General features: G+C 41.6%; 2 protein-coding genes across 2 annotated transcripts in view; both read right to left on the bottom strand.

The window, feature by feature from the left end:
* On the bottom strand, positions 1-1,110 carry LOC141019748 (serotonin N-acetyltransferase-like). Its single transcript, XM_073494747.1, has 3 exons — positions 954-1,110; positions 454-608; positions 1-363 (listed from the first exon to the last, which is right to left on the bottom strand). Exons 1-3 carry the CDS (start codon positions 1,108-1,110, stop codon positions 1-3), a joined length of 675 nt encoding a protein of 224 aa, XP_073350848.1.
* A 2,770-nt stretch (positions 1,111-3,880) lies between these two features.
* LOC141019544 (myosin-10-like) overlaps positions 3,881-21,562 on the bottom strand; it is a 54,928-nt gene continuing 37,246 nt past the window's right edge. Inside the window, exons 13-42 of the mRNA XM_073494493.1 lie at positions 21,292-21,444; positions 20,968-21,141; positions 20,714-20,887; positions 18,859-18,973; positions 15,927-16,120; positions 15,414-15,535; positions 15,086-15,155; positions 14,756-14,916; positions 14,490-14,598; positions 14,239-14,370; positions 13,951-14,157; positions 13,719-13,856; positions 13,382-13,505; positions 13,085-13,256; positions 11,539-11,751; positions 11,314-11,458; positions 11,003-11,209; positions 10,457-10,561; positions 10,212-10,364; positions 9,868-10,116; positions 9,443-9,655; positions 9,137-9,349; positions 8,886-9,047; positions 8,675-8,803; positions 8,417-8,505; positions 7,684-7,807; positions 7,283-7,491; positions 7,025-7,133; positions 6,559-6,731; positions 3,881-5,444 (exon numbers count right to left, since the gene is read on the bottom strand). Coding sequence (XP_073350594.1) covers positions 5,288-5,444; positions 6,559-6,731; positions 7,025-7,133; positions 7,283-7,491; positions 7,684-7,807; positions 8,417-8,505; positions 8,675-8,803; positions 8,886-9,047; positions 9,137-9,349; positions 9,443-9,655; positions 9,868-10,116; positions 10,212-10,364; positions 10,457-10,561; positions 11,003-11,209; positions 11,314-11,458; positions 11,539-11,751; positions 13,085-13,256; positions 13,382-13,505; positions 13,719-13,856; positions 13,951-14,157; positions 14,239-14,370; positions 14,490-14,598; positions 14,756-14,916; positions 15,086-15,155; positions 15,414-15,535; positions 15,927-16,120; positions 18,859-18,973; positions 20,714-20,887; positions 20,968-21,141; positions 21,292-21,444 — 4,695 coding nt within the window. The 3' untranslated portion in view covers positions 3,881-5,287. The remainder of the gene's footprint in view (positions 5,445-6,558; positions 6,732-7,024; positions 7,134-7,282; positions 7,492-7,683; positions 7,808-8,416; positions 8,506-8,674; positions 8,804-8,885; positions 9,048-9,136; positions 9,350-9,442; positions 9,656-9,867; positions 10,117-10,211; positions 10,365-10,456; positions 10,562-11,002; positions 11,210-11,313; positions 11,459-11,538; positions 11,752-13,084; positions 13,257-13,381; positions 13,506-13,718; positions 13,857-13,950; positions 14,158-14,238; positions 14,371-14,489; positions 14,599-14,755; positions 14,917-15,085; positions 15,156-15,413; positions 15,536-15,926; positions 16,121-18,858; positions 18,974-20,713; positions 20,888-20,967; positions 21,142-21,291; positions 21,445-21,562) is intronic.

Raw genomic sequence — 21,562 nt, 5'->3', positions numbered from 1 at the left:
TCATACATGCTCATCAGTCTTTGTCAGTGGCAGGGTCAGGGGATGCTGAGGGAAACGGATCGCCTCACTGTTGCGCCTCATGTACGCGTGTCCGCTGATGGGGTACCACATCTCCGTGAAGGTCATGTTGGCCACGGTGATGGCGCAGCGTCCTAGCACCTTGAAGCCTGACTTGCGGTAGAAGGGAATGAGGAAGTCCTCGCACATCAGCACAGCTCGGCGCACGTTGGGCAGGCAGCGGAGGTACTGCAGGTAACGCCACATCAGGATGGGGCCTTTGCCCTGCTGCCTGAAGGTGCGGTGGACAGCGAGGACGTGGATGTGGACGGTGGAGCCGCGGGGCTTGTGGAGAGTCAGCGCGTCCTGGAGTGGTTAGAGATCAGTATTACTGATCACATGGAACTTTGTTTTGAGGAAGTAAATGATGAGTTGGAAAGGTGCAAGATGTCTTACTGTAGTGAGTCTGTCCTGGTCCCACAGAGAGCCGATGATAAAAGCCACCAGCCGGCCCTCCTCGAACCAGCCCATGGACAGCTCTGGACACAGCGTGAGGAAGTGACGCACCTCATCCAGGTGGAGGGGACACTCACCTGACACTGAGATAAAAGCTGAGAGAGACAGAGAGAGGGAAAGTGTGAGATGGACGTGCGCAAAAATAGTTTGGCACTACTTTTACGCACACCAAAAATGCTCAGCACACTTTGAGCTGGGTGTTTAATATAGATTTATAGATTTAACATTGTCTCTCTAAAATGTGAATAAAAAGAACATCTGACTAAAGGCCGCATTAAACGCTAAAAAGAGAATTAGATCCGTCGATGCCAGAAATGGTTTTACGCACATCCCTCTATCTGCGTAATGCTCTCTTCACTTAGCAACACTTGAGAGCAAATCCGCCCTCAGAGCGGATTTCTGCTTCAACATACGACTGTATGATAAGATGGGTCACTTACCTTCACGCTCGATCTCAAAGACGCTAATGGCATCTTGCGTGTTGAGCGGTCGGACCTCGCTGGCGGGCAGTGTGTGTCTCCTCTGGATACCAGGCGAAACAGAAGGTCCTGGCTGCATTGGTTTGATGAAAGGCTGCGCGCCAACTACTGACATCATATGATTTTAAACTCTCTCTCTATTTCCCCCAAAACGTCTTGTCTTGTCTCCTGTCTCCTCTCCCGCTCGGCAGGATCACCTCTGGGCCCTGCGAGGACAACTGGATGGTTTGTGTCCGTTTTTATAGGACAGCTCTGCCAGCTGTGATTCACCAGCTCATTTGCATTTGAATATATGATGTCAATAAATGACTGAAGGTCACAACTGTGCAGGTCCATTAAAATCAACCGTACAATTAACTGCATCCATTGGTTTTTGTCTCTAAAACGAACTGACAGTTGATAATAACAAATGATTTGCTGTGAAGCACCACCTCCTGCCTATTGATAGCAGGCTTGTGACAGCAGCAGTTTATAAAAGTTGTGTTTGACGGAGAGAAGTGCCACTAAATGTTCATAATATTCTATATTTCAAGGCATCACAACCAATCTGTGGCACAGCTTATAGAATTATGTTAATTCCTTTCCAGTAAAGTGAATAAAACAATTAAAACCCCACAAGCTTAACACCGAAAACACACTCTGACGTCACGTTTCCAACCCACTAACAAAGCTGCAGTGACACTTACCTGTTGATGCTGAGGTGTTTGTGTGAGTGAGGTTCTGTTGTCTGACCAGCTCTCCTCCTCTGCCTCTGTCTCACCACGACAGACGTCTCTCTTCATTATCAAGTGATTATTACTATGAGTCACATGACGAAGGATTACAGAAGTTATTTCCACAACTCGGCGCATTACAGGCACCTTATCTCCTCTCTGACAGAGTGAACGCTCTCACCTCGCTGTTGGTTTTAACCCAACAAACAGTCACACCGTTTTGATCCAGCGCTGGAGATTACAGTGATTGAGATTGATTGTTTGTGTGCATCAATGATGAAATATCAAAAGTGTCATTATATAAATACTGTATTCCGAGTAAAAGTCCTGCATTTAAAACCTTACTTGAGTGAAAGTACACAAGTTTTATTTGCTAAGTGTAACTGAGAAGAGAATATAAAGTAAAAGTGCTTAATTAGCAGAAAAATGCTCCTGCAACAGATGTATTATAATGTTACATTATTTGATTTTTTAACACTGACGCATCGATAATGTACACACTCCAGAGAATATGTCTCTTTGGTGAAAATTACTCACATCTGAAATGTGACAAGGGGCCCCAATCAAAGCGGCTTTATTAAGCTGTCACAAGCCCAAAAGATTGGGAATCACTTGTACAAAGGGCCACTTTGTATTTTTGGGGAAGAAATTTTAATTACAGAAATAAAGATCTTCATTGACTGATTTTTTTTAAAGAGGTCATATTATGCTCTTTGGGGTTTTCTCCTTTCCTTTGTTATGTTATGTAGCATTTTTTTTTAATGTAAAGGGTCTGCAAAGTGAAAAAGCCCAAAGTCTACGCCAAAGGGACTTCTGTTATTTTGTATCACACTACCTTGCTCGGCGTGTTAAGTGATGCGCATGTGCAGCTCTCATCAGAGATTGAACGGAGGCAAGATGTCTCACTCCATAGCTAAAATGGCATGTTCAAGACACAGTGTGTAAGGGGTGCTGCAACAGAGCACCATATGAGAAAAACAATGTTTTTTGAAAATTAAAGTATGTAAACCTATTCTACTAGGACACCCAAATAAAATGATGAACCTGAAAATTAGCATAATAAGACCTCTTTAATGTATATAAAAATATATAATAATAATAGTAATTTTTGAATACTACAATTTTGAGTTCTCCAAAACTACATAGTGCCCCTTTAATCTTGAACAACTAATTGTATTTTTCAAATGTTAATTAATACAATTAAGTCTATTCCAGTTCTAATTTTAATTTTAAGATTAACTTGTGATTACAGCAGGCACATAAATGTAGTGGAACAAAAACTACAACACTTCCGTCTGAAATGATGTACAAAGTAGTATAAAATGGATAGAAGTGCAGTACTTCTAAAACCATATTGGTTACTTTACACCACTGGTATTTAATTTATTGGACTTGTCTGTTTTAGTTTGCCTTTAACTGAATATCTCTCCCTCCCTCTCTCTCTCTCTCTCGCTCTCTCTCACACACACAGGTTTACACAGCTATCCTTGTTAGGACTTTATATTGACCTCCATTCATTGTATACAGCCTAACCCTGACCTTTAACTAACCTCAATTCACACGATTCCCCTAACATTAACCAGGACTTCATAAATGTTTTGCCACATTAAGACCAATCTTTGGTCCCCATGAAGCTACTGGTCCTGACATGGTCAGTATTTATGCAAAGGTCCCCAATAGGTAACAAAAACGTGTATAAACACAGAAACACACAGCACCAACGGTCAACACTCCTTCGAAGCACTGTGGCATACATATTTGATCGAATCAAATCCAGTCGATCTGCTTCTAATCAGGGTGACATCAGGAGGCGCAGAGGAAGAGGCGGAGGGGAATGAGCAACCTGGGATTTAAAGACACATTTCTTGCCAAACCTTTTCCTGATGCTTGGAGGTCCTGGTGGCTTGTAGACTCATCCCAGAGGCACACCACAAAGCCTTCAGTGCCCAGTTTTTGTCAAAATGCCCAATGTTTGAAAAGAAAATGTGTGTGATTGCTGTCATCCTGATTGGAATTATCTTCCTGCCAGAGCTGAAAATGGATGACATTATAAATGTGACGACCAATAACTCATCAAATCTAAATGACATCATCATGGACTAATTGACCACTGTGATATCCCGAACACTGAATTCTGACTGTAAACAGGTGACTTATGAAAACAATGTGAGTGGATTGGGCTCCATAGACTTTAATGTATTATATAGCTCCTAATAGCTCATAAACTGTACATGTCATGATAATGAGCGTTGGTACAGTTGATCGATGTGCAACACTGAGCATTTTGAGATATGAATGGAGATTGCACTGTGTACAATAGCAGAGATATAAATACAGTCGATGTCTATTGGATTGTTTTAAATCTTAATAACTCAAAAAGTATAAAAGTTATCCATAAGAAAAGTCATAGCACCCATCTACAAAGAATCCCGCACGGTCTGACATATCAATCGCGGTAACAGAGAAGCTGTAGCAGAACATACAAATCAAAGAAAATCAGTTTCCCACTAAGATCTTATGACATATGCAAATTTATGAATATTTTATGAAAATACCTTCATGAAAATAGGCATGGTTCAATATATGAACAGTATATGTGGCATAAATGGGTTTGGAGTTTAGGGAGCGAGAAAAGGCACGGAAGAAGAAGAAGAAGAAGAAGAAGAAGAAGAAGAAGAAGAAGAAAGCCAGAGGACATGCGTGTGATTGCTGTTTTCAGCACTTGCACTGTATAATTACAAGTCAACACTGACCTACTGTCAAACCAATACTGTCAAAAAAGCAACGTGTTGTAGCACTGAGGCAACAAGGCAGCTTACAGTCACATTTCTATATTCATATGCAAGCAAACAATCCTCGCATAGGATTGGAAAAATACTATTTAGTTACAGTTCTACTTATATAACTAAACTGAGTCATATGATGGACAAACTGTATACTGTAGACTGATGAAAAAATATAGTCAGAGGGTCTTTTTCTCTCATCTTGATCTGCTCCTTTCAAATATTGCAATGCTATTACTTTAGCATTTGGAAGCATTTTAAACAGCTAAATACTGGTCCAACGGAGGATAATGATCATCCACAGACATGTGCTCTCACTGGATTGTGATCAGAACTCAATCAGAAGGTTTTTCTACTGTGTGCATGACTGGATTAAGGGGCTTTTTAGTTGACAACATGTGCAATTTATGTGCGTTTTTAAAGAAAAGCACTCCTATCTGCGATACAGCTCATCTGCTGTTCATGTTACTGAAGTCTTTTATGCTCATTGATGATGGAAGTTGCAATTAAACAGCCCTGCAGCTTGACAAGGAGGGGTAAGGCAGAGTAGTGCTTCTTACAACCTTAAGTAAGGGGGAAAGAGAGCGTTGGGGTTCCAACTGCTGGTGTGTGCTAAGGTTTAGGGTTCAGAAGTAAGGTCAAGAATATACTGGGCTTCAGATCATGCTGCGTGTGTGTTTGGAGAGAACAGATCTATCCAGACATGAGCTAGAGGGAAGAAGAGGGTCCCTATTCAAGCTGGGAGGGTCTAAGTATTTCTTGTTGTGGCTGTGAGCAAAAAGTTAAGGCTTCTTCTCTTCTACTCCGGCTGAGGCGCTGGTGTCTCATTGGCATTGTTGTCTGTGATCTTGTTCTCCAGCTCATCATCGGACAGGAGGTCCAGAGAAGTTCCCTCCGACACCTGAAGCTGACGTCTGCCTGAGCGGCTGGAGGAGAAGCTGATGGGGCCGCCACGCCTGCAGGAGGAAGAGGAGTAGAGGTATTTGATCAGAGACAAAGGCAAAAGGTCATTGATCAAGCCAACATATCTTCAAAGGTGTTTATTAATCTTAAAAGCAAAAGATTGGGCTGACATCTGCTCATTTTAAGGAGCTAAATCTTTGATTTGCACTTCAAAAACTTGGGAAATTCACAATATCAAAGCTTGCCACCATTATTATTCTGTGACAAAGCATGAAGATATTTTTTCACCTTACTGTTATATGACATAATCTGTATTTATAACGAGTAATCCCCCCCAAAATATTACTTCATTACCCAGTAAAGTCTCATTTAATAGACACTTTATGGAGTCAACAGTAGTACTTGCTGTTTGACCACTATGTGTTTCATGTGGGCAGAAAGCCTTGGTAATGTCAGGTAACTAATAAGCTGTGAGTCAACATATCATTTTCATTTTAAGTTGGACTATTTATAAATAAATATTTGACAAACTTGTAAACTCATTCTATCCAAACTTGTTTTCCAGTGTCTGTGAAAACCAGCAGAATATTCCTGGTAAATTCAGAGCACATTACATGTAAATAATGTAGACTGAATAAAGGACTGATGTGGCTCTTTCTTGTCTCCAGTTAAATCACAGTTCACTCAAACGATTTGTGTACATTTCTTAAATCAGACGTGGAGAGGATTTTTATGTCTCTTACAGCACTTGAGACTGAACTCATTCCCACAGGTTTCATGAATACGAGCCGGTGTTTTAAAACTTTAATGAACCCAGATGTTTATTATATTAAACACATTTCTGAATAACAGGAAAGAGGCACTCATCTGCGTTCTTGAAGCAAATACTAGAATCTGATATTCCAAACTCTCTTAGTACGTAAGATTTTAGTAAAAATACTTTCAGATATTCCTGATTTAGGATTTGACTATTAGTTGTTGTAAGTGACACATTGTGTAGAAGAAAAAAAATAATCATGCCAATTTAATGCTCTCCACAATGCCAGCGTTAAGGATGACTGATATCTATAGTGCTTTTAGGCTAAAATAGAAATTTACGATAAATATCAAATAAAATGATAAATTGTGAATGTCAGATTGTAGATGCTTTCGCGTACTGCGTCGTACCTGAGGCGGTTCTTCAGTGTGTGAACCTCGCGGCTCAGACCCTCGCTGGCCTCGGTGGCGTCATCCAGCTCCCTCTGCAGTTTCCTGCGTGAGGCGTTGGCCCTCGTGGCCTCCTCCTCAGCCTCCTCCAGCTGACGCTTCAGCTGCTTCATACGAGAGTTAGCCTTCTCCACCTGCACACACACACAGAAAGACAAATCAATACATAACAAAGAAATACAAAATGTGTTGATGTGTCTCTGATGTGAATTGTAGAATGGTGGAGGAGGACTGTGTAAGATATAATGGTGGACACCTACGATTGGAGCTTAAACAGCCAAACATGTAATTAGAGAATGAGATGGGAATAGCAAGGACCATGGAGTTGTTCATAAAGCTGAAAACACTTGATTGATCTCTTTTAAAACCAATGTGGGGCCAAAAAGTTTGGTGGGGTGAGTGTTAATGTCAACAGTGTCAGACATACTTGTTCTTTAAACTGGTCAGCATGGCGACGCTCATCCTCCACTTGCATGCAGATTTCTTTCAGCTTCTTCTCGGTCCTTCTCGTAATCTTGTTGGCTGTTGCTCGCTCCCTTTAACAGACATCAGTGAAGGTTAAACAAACAAAGCAGGATTTAATCGTCTAAAACTCAACCTTGATCTCAGATTTTAGCACGGTTTATAGTTTTTGATACAAATGTTCATTAGTTAATGCGAGGAGAACAGTGTATTGAATTCTCACTTGGCCTCCTGCTCCAGCTGTTCCTCCAGCTGTGCTATCTTGGCCTCCAGGGCAGTGATGGAGGCCTTGAACCTGCTCTTCACAGAACCCTCCAGCTCGCCCAGCTTGGCCCGCAGCTCCTTGTTTTGACGCTCCAGTTGCTGCCGAGCGTTTTCGCTTTTCTGGCCTGTGCTGCGCTCTGCACTCAACTCTGTAGTCAGAGTGTCCACCTGATGGACAGACGGAGGGGAGGAGGTAACAGACAGAGGTGGAGTGAAGATTTGCGTTGTGCGTGTCTGCTAATAAGTCGTAATTTATCATTTTGCACGGGCTAACTAAGAATTCTTAGTCAAGTGGAAATAGGGATGAATAAAGCTCTATGATGAACCACCTCACAGTACTATTCAAATATCACACCACACCTGCATAGTTGTCTTTCTGAAGCGGTCGTTAAGCAGCTCCATGTTGCCCTGCTCCTCCTCCAGCTCCTCCTCCAGCTGAGCGATGCGAGCCTCCAGCCTCCTCTTCTCATCCATCAGAGCAGACCTGACACAAGGGAAACAGTTAAAATTGTGACGACATTCATTGCGTCTATGTGTTGACAAAGACCAAACAAACACAATCTCTTAAATTTCCTTTGGAAGAAGGTTCCTTTTAACCCCAAAACATGTCTTAAAAATGTTTATCATGAGGGCTTGTTGACCTCAGGACGTGAACGTTCTTTAATCAATATTTGCCTATTAAAGCAAAATGATGTATAGACTTCATGGGATGACTCATAGCCTAGAAAAGATTAGCTATTTCACAACATGAAACAAAGCTTGAGGGCACTCTTTGACTAATGTAGGCCTATTTATCATTTCCCCATTTTCTGCTTTATCTGATGTTTTTTCTTGTTATTATTATGTTTTTTATTCACTTTCTTTACCTGCTTCATTTCAAGGATCCCAAAAATGGATATACAATATGTTTAACAAAGCAGAATAAAATAGCTATGGTTTGCTGCAGAAAGAGTACAAAAAGAGTTAAGTACAAAAGATGTGTTCTGATATAATAGTAAATTTGTTTGCTGCTCCCTCCCATGTTAAAAGACAGTATAAACAAGAAGAGGCATTTCTCGACAGATGTGTGGTCAAGCGTGTGAGACTAACTCACTTTCCAGAAGTGCTGTTTGAGATTTCATCTTGCAGCTCATCCCGTTCCTGTTCAGCATGGCGCCGGCCCCTCTCAGAGGCTGCCAGGTCCTGCAGAAAGATGAAAAGCTAGTCATCAGCACTTCTAATATTGAGAGGCACCACTCAGTGCTTTTTACGATACTACAGTTGATACATAAATCTAAAAACCACAAAAATGAACACCCTCCAACCCAATCTGTGCACACTGTAACCATGCAACACAACAGACGTCCTGTACCTCATGAAGCTGCACAATCTCAGCCTCCAGACTCTTCAGTTTCTTCTCATTCTCCTTGGATATGGCAAAAATGTCATCTCTAGAAGATCGGGCGTCTTCCAACTCCCGCTGGTAGTCCTTCATTTGGGCCTGAAGGAGAAAACATATTGCTCAGAAAGGCCGCTCACTGTAGTAAGTGTAACTAATTCAAACACAAGTATTGTATCCGTACCTGTAACTTGCGCAGCTGCTTGATGGCCTCGTCTCGAGACTTGTTGGCTCCCTCTATGTGACCCTCTATATCCTTCAAATCCATCTCCAGCTTCTTTTTGGCAGCTACAGCCAAAGCTCTCTGCTTCCTCTCATCCTCCAACTCTGCCTCCATCTCTCGCACCTGATGGGAAGCCAGACAAGTTGTTTATTTTGTGGGAATAAATTGTTGGTTTAACAGTGTGTGATGTAATGTTATGTGTTATTCTGCACCTGCTTGACCAGTGCTCTCTTCTTTTCATCGTTCTGGTCGTCCCGGCCCTGAAGGTCTCTCTCATACTGGGCCTTCATGGCCTGCATGTTGACCTCCAGACGCAGCTTGGCGTCCTCTGTGGCCTGCAGCTCGTCCTCCAGCTCCTCCAGCTGAGTCTTCATCTCCTCCAGCTGCTGTTCCAGAGTACGCTTAGACTTCTCCAGCTCGTGGACCTGACAGGGAGGAGATAAACAGAGGATGATTGGTGAGACTACTCCTGAACTGTCACAGAAAATAATTTGTGCTTTATCGATCTTAGCACTCACATTCTTGCCCACGTCGTCCTTAGAGCTCATCAGATCTTCCATTTCAGCACGAAGCTGCTTGTTAATCCTCTCTAGCTCCTCTTTGGCCTCCAGCGCCTCATCCAGAGCTCTGGTCATGGACAGAGCTTTGGTCTCCTTCTCCCTGGCCTCAGCTTCGGCACGGTCACGCTCCTCAGCATAACGAGCCGAGATGCTCTTCTCCTCAGCCAGCATCTACACAGGAGGAAGGCATCACATTATGGATCAGGATCTTCTGAAAATTTTATTTGTAAAAAATTCTGAGATCTAGCTAAACTGTGAAACTTGATCATTAAGTTGGACTATTTATAAATAAATATTTGACAAACTTGTAAACTCATTCTATCCAAACTTGTTTTCCAGTGTCTGAAAACCAGCAGAATATTCCTGGTAAAGTGCGACCTCACCTGGTCAAACTTCTTCTGCTTCTTCTCCAGATTGGAGACGATCTGCCTCTGGTGATCCAAGTCTACAGTTATATCATCCAGCTCCTGCTGCAGACGGGTCTTTGTCTTCTCCATCTTTTCAAAGCCGATGGTCTTCTCTTCCAGACGCTGGCTGGTCAGCTCCAGGTCCTTCTGAAGCTTCTTCTTCACCTCTTCCAAGCCATCTATTGTTCCAACATCATCCTCCAGCTTCTTCTTGCTGTCTGACAGCTACGAACAACAACAAAAAAGCATAAATCTGAATAAAAGTCAAGAAAAATAGTATCTAAACATTGTTTTTCTACACCAGAGACCACCTGTTCTACCTGAGCCTGCAGGGTCAATGTCTGTTTCTCCAGATTCTTGCGCGCCTCCTCGTCCTCCTCCTGCTGCTCCTGCAGAGTGTTCTTCTCCTCCTCCAGCTGGCGTATACGACTGCTGAGGTTTAGTTTCTGACGTGTCTCCTCCTGGAGCAGCTCCTACATGACAATGAATATTTGTCCAGTTAGTTTAACAGAAAGGATACATTAAATGTGGGTTGATGATTAATGCTCAAAGGTACAATAACGACCTGTGTGTCTTGTAGCTGACTTTCCAGTCCAGTGACATCTTTGGTCATCTTGATACCCTTCCTCTCTGCATCTTCCAGTATGGCTGACACGTTGTCCAACTCAGTCTGCATAGAGATATACCAGAGTTACACCAAGTTATCAATGCAAAGAAAATGTATTTGTCAAACACATTCACACAGATGGTTAAATTAACAAACTATTTTTAATTTGATCTGATGCAACAGCAACAATGAGATGTGGTTCTTTTCACACCTGCAACTGTACCAAGTCAATTTTTGCATGTGGTTTTCATAAAAGCATGATGCATTTTAGTGTCTCCCGAATTTTCGTACATGAAGGCTGCAGTTAATCATTAACTATTTTTTCTTTATTGGTAAGTATTTTATTTTCCATTATAGTTGCGAGTTTCAACTTCAAAATCCAGGAATGATATCACTATTTTGGGGAAAAACAACAACTAATCTACACCAAGCTAGTTCTGAATATATTTATCACAAAAACAAAAAATTGGACTGCTTCTCCATTGTATCGAATCATATGTTTACCTGCAGTTTGTGTGTGCGGTCGGACAGTTCTGACTTGGCCCTGTCTCCCTCAGTGACTCTGGCCATGAACTCCTGCAGCTGAGCCTCCAGTTTCTTCCTCTTGTGTTCAGACTCAGTCTTCGCCTGCTGCAGGGCCTTCACCTCGCTGGCCAGCTCCTTGTTGGCACTCTCCTGGCTCTGCTTGGTCTTCTCCAGGTTTGCCTTAAACTAGACATAATCAACAAAAATGAGTGTGGTCAGGCGATGAAATGATGACGCTTTTTGTTGGATTTGATAATCTTGTGATGTTAGATTGTGAAGCGGTGTGTTACCCTTTTGGCCTGCTCCAGCTGTTCAGAAAGCTCTTCCAAAGCAGTGCCATGCCTCTGTCTCATGTCCTGGATCTGAGATTCGTGGTTTTTAGTCTCCTCATCAATGGTCTTCTTAAGCTCTGCAACCTCCTGTTCACGCTTGGTCCTACAGAGTTGACAAAAAGAATATTTTCAAATAAATGCCCTCCTATCTATAATATAACTCTAAAATGCAGAGTACAGTACCTAAGTTCCTGCTGGGCAGCGGTTGTATCAAGGGTGTCCTCCAGTTCTGTCTTCAGGGCCTCCAGCTCTTCACTCAAGTCCCTCTTTAGTTTCTCAGCCTTGTTCCTGGCCAGTTTCTCTGACTCAAGGTCCTCCTGCAGCTCTGACATCTGGGCCTGCAGCTCCCTCACCTGTTTCAGAGCATTGTTCTTCTGGCTAACCTCGTCTTCACCCCTGTCATTGAGAACAATTAATTAATAAAATCTCAGGTGAAAAGTGAACACAATACTGTGACTGTGATGGTACGATAATGGAAAAAAATAAATTACTTATACACTGAAATAAGTACCTGAGTTATTTTGTTAGTGCTTGAACAATTATTTGACTTAGCTATTCATTCATTTAACATATGTTAGAAAAACCCAGTGGTAAGTAATTAAGTGAAAAGAGCAATACTACCGTGTAAAAATAATATGTTACAAGTCCTGCATTCAAAATACTGCTACAGTAAAAGTTCCAAAGTAATACAGTCAAAATATACTTAATAATATACCAAAGGTAAATGTAGCTATCATACATTTATGCATAATCATTTCAGATTATATTATATATTATTATTTTACTAGATTATAATAACTGATTATTACTGATGCATTAATGTGTCACTTTAATGATGCAGCTGTTAAAGGTGGAGCCAATTTTGATTATTTTATATTCTGCTGGGTGGCCTAAAATTAATACAATATCAATATTTATTTGTTTATTTATATTTCAAGAAAAAAATCTGTTAAGTACGTAGTAACTAAAGCTATAAACAAATGTAGTGGAGTAAAGTACATGTACCTCAAGATTGTGTTTAAATATGGTACTGGATTCACAGTATTGAGTTACATTCCACCACTGGAAATACCTAATTGATTATGGTTTATTATGGCATTTTGTAGTTCGGAATTATTCTATTTTTTGTGTGTTACTTAAAAAAAAATAAAGCACACATTTAATGTTCCTGACTGAACTCTGGGTGGCAGCAGAGTCACTCTTTCATAGAGCAGCTGATGCCTCCTGTTTTCCTCTGACAGACACTCTTAAAGGAGCTGTGTGCTGTAAAGACCGATTAATACCACACTAATAACATGCACACCAATGATACGGTCAGCGCAAACACATTCCAATGCAGTGAGAATCAGTGAGTAGATACAGGCAGCATGTCAGAGGGAAGCACAACAATCAGTGAAAGCTCAGAGGCTATTTTTGTTTCTTTTTTTTTTACGAGATGATAAGATCACTGCTGTCCAACTTGTCTGGAGTGTGATCAGTTCAATAAAATGGCAGGTGTGAGTGTATCATACAGTGTTTAGTAGGATGACCGTTCTGTACAGCTATGTAACACTTAGCTCAGACTGACTCACATCATGAAGCAGAACCTCACTGGCTCGATGTCAAAGCTCAAACATCCATATTTAGCTCATTCAAAGTTATGTGGGAGTAAGTTGTTGGTGATCTGGTTTAACCGGCACTGAGCTGTGGTGTTACCACTCTTCTGTGTGGTGGTCCCAGTTTCTCCTACCTCGCCTGCATCATCTGCTGCTCATCTTCCTTCTTGACAATCTGACTTTTCATCTCCTCTATCTGGGTCTGGAGCTCGCCTATCTGATCCTGGAGGTCAGACGTCTCCCCGTCCAGCTTCCTCTTTGCCTTCTCCAGCTCCTGACGGGTCTTCTCCTCCTTCTTCAGTCTCTCTAAATTGAAAGAGGTTACAATAGTATAACAAAAGTAAGAATCGTCTTTTCATCGAAGACTGATTCAAACAATTCTACAGAGCAATTGTCCACTTTATTATTCTGTGTATTCTGTAGTCATTTACCCTCCAGGTCGACCATCATCATCTCCTGCTTGTTCTTGACCTTGCTCAGGTTCTTGGCCTTTTCTTCCTCTTCAGCTAACATCGAGGTCATCTCATTGATTCGGTCGTCCATCAGCTTCTTTTCCTAAAGGAAAGAGATACACACAGGTAAGCGCATAGCTAGTGTCTCAACCCAGCATCTACATATTTGAATGATCTCAAACTTTTGGCTGTATATTATTACTTCGTGCAGTAAAGGAGAAAAGCTTCTTAAAGACTCTTTCACATGTCATTACCTCTGTCCATCCTTAACCCTTAGCTTGAATGCAGACCTTCAGAGCCTTCTTCTCACTCTCACCTTTAGAAACTTGGAGTTCTGGTCCTCTAGCAGCAAAATGTCTTCTTCAAATTTTTTCATTTTGGCCTCAGCTGTCACTTTCTCCAGCTGCAGCTTCTGTCTGCCAGCCTCCTCTTCATCCAACTGTTCTTCCAGGTCCTAGGCACACACGCATTTAATCATACAGGCAAACATAATTTACATGTTTTTGGAATTTAAGTAATTAAACTTGGAAATATTTCGGAGGACACACCTGGATGTGGGACTGCATCTTCTTCTTCTCGTTCTGCATGCCTTGGGTCCTCTCTTCTTCCTCCTCCAGCCTGGACTCCAGGTCGTGAAGGATCTCCTCCAGCTCTTGCTTTTTGGAAGCCAGGCGAGCTCTCATCTCCTCAGCCTCTGCAAACAGCTCTGTCTCGGCTTGGAGCTGCTCTGCTAGGATGTTCTTCTCCTCCATTAACTACACATACATAACATTAAAACCTTAAATTACGCATCCTAAAAATCTATTAATGTGTTTAGAGTTCAGAGTATTGCTGACCTGCTGGTGTTTCCTCTCCATCTCCACCAGCTCTCCCTCCACCTTGGTCTGCTTTTCCTTCACCTTGACCAGCTCCTCATCTTTTGCCTGCATCTCCTCCTCCTGCCTGGTCACCTGCAGCAGGGGCTTCACCTGCAGGTACAGATGGAAGATTATCTCTACTGATGCCTCTAGAGATTAGTGATCTCTAGAGGCAGACACACAGGGTCTGTTGCACAAACACCCTTGATGGCATACAAGCAAGCACACACCTTGGTGAAGAGTCGCCACCACTGCCAGTGACGCAGCTTCAAGTAGGCAGCGCAGTTCCTCTGGAGAACCTTCAGAGCACTGAGCTGCTGCTGCTTCTTAGCAAAGGCCCTGATGCATTACAGTGAGAAGAAGAGATCAAAAGACTGAGTGGAACAACAGCAATCTCTACTTTTTTGTGATCAAATACGTACAAATGACTCAATTTCAGTTTAGGGTTGAGTGGATCTCAAATGCAGACAGACAGCAGCAGGAGAGAAACCCTTACTTGCGTGCCAGATATCCCCGACAGACGGCCTGGAAGTAAATGATAATGTCAGTGATCTTCAGATCCCTCTCTTCCTCCAAATGGGCCAGGACTCCTGCCCTGAAGAAGATCTTACTCTGGCCGATTCGGAACAGGTTGCCATCCAACTCCAGGGCTTGAATCTACCAAAGACAGGGAGACACATTGAAGCGGAAAAGGGAGAGAAAGGGAGGGAAAACAGCTTTTTAATACCTTATTTAGACTGTTGTTGATAACATTTTGATAATTTCATGCCACTGTCTTATCATTAAACTCTGAGGCAGCAGTTGAGATCATCTCATTTGTCCTTACCATTCTCTCACAGGCCTGCTTGCCATCCATGAAGCCCTTGGGGATGGCGTTAGGAGTGAGGATCTCATACCTGGACAAGGAGCCGAGAGAGAAGTGCATTATAAAGACAGAGTCATAATGACATGACTGTTAAATTGCAGCTCAAATATAAGAAACAGATGTAGTGTAACAAGTGTAACGGGGGGATTTCTGACTTATTTAAAAACTTTTATACATCATCTCTGAAATATGTATCTACTTCTGACAACTATGTTTATCTACTTATGGCAATAATGTGCTTTTATTTCATAAAATTCATGTTGTTTTATACCATACTAGTTTCAGTTACCTCTGTCTGAACTCCTGGAAGACGATGCGGTTGGGGAAGCCCTGTCTGCAGATACGGATCCCCTCCAGCACACCATTACACCTCAGCTGATCCAGAACCAGGTGGGGGTCTAGTTTACCAGCCTAGGGGAGGAGGGAGAAGAAAAAAATAGATGATGAAGAGGACTTTTGAATTTTGGTGTATGGGTAAAGGTCCTGCATAAATAAATGAACTTGAACCTGAATAGGCTGAATTTTAATTTAGATATAATTAAGACCTGTGACCAAAAATGGAACGTATCTGCCCTTTTTAACATATCAGTGATTCTCGCTCATTTGTGGTCACTACATACAGTACAAGTGGATCTCATCCAAACCTAACCCCAGGATATATTTCTGTAAAGTGATAGATATATACTGTCAACTAGATGGTATATTTGAAACCAAAACTCTACTTCGTTAGGTCAACAGATTTAGTGGAGCAGATCTCAGACCAGCGTGTACCAAGGGTAGGTGTGACCATTTTAAAACTCACCCTCTTCTCGTGGTTGGGGATGATGCAGCGGACAAAGTTGGGATTAGTGTTCCTCAGTGTGGCCATAAGCTTAGATAACTGCTCCTTGTACAGCTGTCCCACAGTGCGGAACATGCCCTTCTTGGTCTTGTAGGCGGCACCAAATGCTGTCTCGTTCATGCCCGCAACCTGATCCAGACCCACAATTCGGTCGACTGGTGATGAAGAATGAGATGAAGACAAAGAGAAAGATGACTGTATTAATGCAAGGAAAGGTAACTAATTTACTGATAAATGTAGAGCTCTCCAAAGAAAAGTGCTTTTGACATGAATGTAGAAAAGAGAAAAGCCAGCAAAATGACTTTTAACCTTTTCTTGGTGTTTGAATCCAATTTATCTGTTACCAATAAAGGTTCAACTGAGCAGGATTTACTCTTTTCTAATTTTTTGAAAAAGCATGAAGACAGACATGATGTCACACCGGCTGTGACCAGAGACCATCAGCTGGTTTGATATTACAGGCAAGAAAACACGCAGAGCTGGTTTCCCTCTGCCAACCTACTCATGAACAATCCTTCATTCAAAAATGATTTTAAAGCAGGATCTTCCTGAGGATATTACTAAAAGAGGGAGGTTATCAGGTCGTTTTATATAATTAAAATAAGCAATTTGCATAAATTATTTATTTGATTTATCTCATTCTTGTTAGGTACAAATATGCATTTAAATTAAACTTCCTGCTTCAGGAGCATCTTCACAGTCCAGCAGACCTTTGTCACATCATCCCTTAGTGTTAATTTGTCCTGCCACTCTTCTGTCAACTATCCAATAAAAGCAAAGAGAAATAAACCTAAAGGAGCCCTATGCCTTGTTAACATATATACAAAAGTTATGTTTACATTCAGTTACTCACTAAAACACATTGTGTATATCCTTGAGTTCTAAAAAATATTTTAAATGCATTAAAGATCTATTCAGTATTTTAAATCCTGCATTATTCACATCCATGTTTACTAGCTTGCAGTCTTCCTCGTCCCCGTCTTTGCTGCCCATTGCAGTGTATCTAGGTGAGTTAACTCCACCTGTTTATAAGTGAACCTGTACTCAAATCAAGGACATGACCCCATTCAGATTTTCCTACAACTGCATGACAGTTCAGCAACACAAACATCTCTCAGCCCAGCTGTCTTTTAATAAAAAAGATTAATGACACAGAGTTGGATCAGATGTCTGGCATGCAGGTTCCTGAAACAGAAACTTAAATGCAATTCTGGATCCACTTATTCCTCAAAATGAATCTGGGCACTGCTATTTCTTTCCATCTTAGCCCGAAACACATGCACTGGTTTAAATCTGTTGAATGCAAAACTCATTGTATTGTCACTGAGATATTTTTCTTTATGTAACTGTGTCAGTGGACTGCTAATCAGTGTAGCTTTGCATCGACCAAATCTCTCCAGAATGTGCCCTTTTTAGATGAAGCAACACTTTCTCTAAGCACATTTCCTTATTGTACCCCTTTTAGTTGACAAAAAAGTACAAAGCAGTCTTAAAATTCCTCCATCTAACCGGGCAAATGTTTAATCATAATATTTCCTGTCTCACATTTTCAGCCTTTTGATAATAATTGTATTAACCTGTTTTCTGTTGAGTGAATTAACTTTGTACACAACGCTTTATTTTTTGCACAATTACAAAAGAAATGCCTTACCTGGCTTATCTTTTAACCAATAGATGTTGGAATAATTATTGTGGCAGTAAGTCTGAAGGTAAATATGCCTCCAGCATTCATGGCAGAATGAAATGTTTTAGTATCAGAGGTTTTACAACTGGATTACAGCCATGCAAAGCCAGAGGGGAGCTTTTACAGGGGCGCACAGTGCAGCCATCACAGGACAGGACAGGGAACCAATGATCCCTCCAGTGCAGAGGATGAGGAGAAGCCAGTGGTACACGAAGGTTAAGTGTTACTATGATTCACCTGGAGCTTCATGGAGCCCAGACACATTGTCATAGAAAGAGGCTCTCTGAAACGTCTGTATGTCTACAGCAACAGAGACATGGACAGAAAAAGAAGACAGGAGAGTGAGAGAGAGAGAAAAAAGTCGGCATGCAGACACATACACCCGTCATTCATACACCCACACACATACAAAACTTTCACAAGCATTAATTAGCTGTTATAAAGAGGACTGAAGAGTTAAGTGTCAGTTAATTCACTGTATACTGTTCAAAGATAGTGTTGGGTTATCACAGCTGAGTATTAATGAGGAGAGAGATTAGACCACAAAGTGTTATATAACCATGTTTTTTTCCATCTGAACTGTGTGTGATTCAATAAAAAACAAATGTCAAATCAAAATAATGAGTCCAAGGGCTGTGGTTCTGATCTGACTGATCTATTAAAACTGTACTGGCTGGAGGAGAAAATGCAAATTTAGCCATAAAACTATCATTCAGCTCTGAGAAACAGAATTGTTTCCTGGCTGTTTACTTCCTTACTCATCCCACATTAGAAAAACAATGAGACACACTGCTGGATGAAACTCAGATAAGAACTGTGAGAGAAGAGAAAATGTATTTCCTCTTTTCATTAAATACAAGATGCAGTTGTTCATAATAGGCTTTGCAGAACCTACAGCCATGCTAGCGGCTCTCCAACAACTGTGCTTTGAGCTAAATGCTAAATTCAGCATGCTAACATGCTCACACTGACAATGCTAACAAAGTGATGTTTGGTACGTTTAATAGACAAAAATGCTTTTAAATGCTTTTCTTTCTGTGTCTCTTTTGTTCACTCCACAACAGGTATGCTGTGTCACATCGTTCTGGACTGATAAGGATAGCTGCAGGTTTATTTATACATCAGATTAAATTGTACAACAATATTCTTTTGTACATTTCAAAGCTTGATGAGCTCCTGCGAGGCAAAAGAAAATGTTGGGAGACTCACCGTCTTTCCAGAGCTCAGCCACAAACTTGTCAGTTGACTGGTGTAGCAGTGTGGCCACGTTGTCATTCAGGGGGTCCATGTTCTTCATCAGCCATTCATCAGCTTTATAGTCCACCTGAAGAAACACAGTGATTCATCAGAGTTACTTTAGTGGCTGGAAAACAAAATGTTCTTGTGTGTTTCGCTAAAACATAAACATGTTGAATGTATGAATAAATGAGAAAAATGAGAATACGTTCAAGGCAGGTTAAGGTGTAATGTACAGTTTACACCAATAATAACCACAGGCCTCTGTTATAAATTGGTTACACAAGGTTTGGTATCTCGACAGCAAAAACAAAAAAACAACTCTGCATCAAATCAGATTTCACTCATGAACCTCACTGTTTGCCATCTGATCGTCTTCCTTTCGTTACTGTTATATCCCAGTGTTAACAGCGTAAAAGAAGAAAATGCTTTCAAAATACACTTTGAGACGACTGGCTTCCAGTATCTGATAAAGGCTTGCTGGTCTGTTGCTTCACCTGCCTGCAAAGTATGTAGAGTCAGTTAACTGACAGCTCTAGTAGTGTTTCCAAACACCACACAGTTGTTTTATCTCACAGGCAGCACCAGATGTTCAGCTGAATGTACGGTAAGTGGCAGACAGTTCATCAAACAATGACACACAATACTGACATAAGCATCATTGTCGGGTTGTACCTCACCCATCTGGTACTTGCACAAGGTTTAAAACAAAGACCTTATAGATAAAAATCATAAGAAAACTCTCTTTAAATTATTAGAATGTTTTTATGTCACTGCATGGCCATGTTAGACCTTAAAACAAAAATACAGAGGCACTTTGGTATCAAGCCTTGAACAGGGAGCCAAAAAAGTCTTTATATAACTTCATTATAACTGACTGCCAGCACAGTTAGTTCTTACTGCACCATACTGTGTTGATGGAATTAGTCTCTGTAACATGATGTTGATTTGTACTTATATGTGTTTTCCAAACGTCTAACACACTATGAAGAGTGTTGGATTAGAGCCGAACATAATAAGTAACTGACACGGTCGGCAACCTGAGATGAGGAATGTAAGACCTCCAGATGGGTCTCATCAGAATCCTGGAAAAGCAAACTCACTGTGTTAGCACTTGTTTTCCTCTTCAGTATCACTCTGTCAAGCAGGATTTATTTAATGAAGTTCAAATTTATTGCTAGCTCCAGGATCAAATTGTGGATGAGTCCGAGGTTTTCACCTGTTTATCGTGGTAAGGCCCCTGTCCAGGACTGATGTTTAGACAGTGTGTTCATATACACATGTGCAGGAGAGGAAAAGGAGACAGGTAAACCTAATGAAACTATCACTCAGGGGATGATATCGGCTTTCGAGGTTCGGCTGACAATCATCCTCTCTGGAATGCTTTGGAGTATCGTTTTCTCTCTACAGATGGCAGACCACCACACAAAGGTGAAAGTTAAAAACCTCTGTTATGTAACCGCCAGGCACCAAAGACTCAATCTCACACCAATGTGAACCAGATGTGGGCTTCCTACGGCAGCAGTCCGACAACTGGGCTATTGTTTTCAGGCAATGACCTGGTTAACGGCGCCTTGGAGGAGCAAAGTCTGTGCTTCCTAGAAAAACTTCAAAACGAGTCAGAAACAGAGTTGCTGCATGAGGAAAACACACATGGATGAATCTGAGGCAATAAAGGGGACATGACATGGTTTTCTGTCTTTTTTGTAGTTTTTAAGAGCTGTCTTCTAAGAGTAGCAGCATACTTATTGAGTAGTAGGTCCAACCAGCTACCATTCCCAAGAGAACAGTCAGAATGCAAGACACCTTAATGGGCTGAAATACATACCCGCCCTGCGTAGTGAATGATGCAGAAGTCGGCTTTGTCCTTGAGCTGACGTGGCTTCTGAAACTTGGTGTGTGTTCCCTGCTCCTGGAGGACCTTGTCGATAAATGTCTTGTCAGTGGCCTTGGGAAACCAGCACTCCTCATCCAGCAGGGCGAGGATACCAGGCGGGTTATTCTGAGGAAACAGAAGTCGTTTGATACAAATATATGTGAAGCAACCCCATAGAGTCATAAACACAGATGGAGAACACTGACCGGCCTCTCAATGAGGTCGATGCAGGGCTGCAGGTCCAGGCCGAAGTCGATGAAGCTCCACTCGATACCCTCCCTCTGGTACTCCTCCTGCTCCAGGATGAACATTGTATGATTGAAGAGCTGCTGCAGCTTCTCGTTGGTGTAGTTTATGCACAGCTGCTCAAATGAGTTCAGCTGAAAGGAAGCAGAAGATTGTTAGTACCGGTGACATATTTTATTGTTGCTCATTTTATGATTCTGTTTAATCCATGTGTAAAAGATCAAAACCACAACGTCTAGAAGTAAATTGTTTTTGTACAAATAGGCTTGTTCATATCAAAGCACCTCAAAGATCTCAAAGCCAGCGATATCCAGGATGCCGATGAAAGACGCCCCCTGGCGTTTGGTCCTGTCCAGAGCCTTGTTGATGCGGTGGACCAGCCAACGGAACAGCCGCTCATATGTTGCCTTGGCCAGAGCTTCAACAGCAAAGTCAGCCTAAGGATAAAATAAAGAGCAAAGGACCATGAAGAGTAACTATGAAAAACACTATAAATAATACATAGCCCACTGAGTCATGACAGAAGAAATAAGAATATAAACTTTGTGTCGCTGT

The sequence above is a fragment of the Pagrus major genome, chromosome 23, assembly GCF_040436345.1.
Source record: "Pagrus major chromosome 23, Pma_NU_1.0".
NCBI classification, from domain to species: domain Eukaryota; kingdom Metazoa; phylum Chordata; class Actinopteri; order Spariformes; family Sparidae; genus Pagrus; species Pagrus major.
Note: the sequence above shows the minus strand (reverse complement) of the source record. Positions and strands in the feature narration are given on the sequence as shown.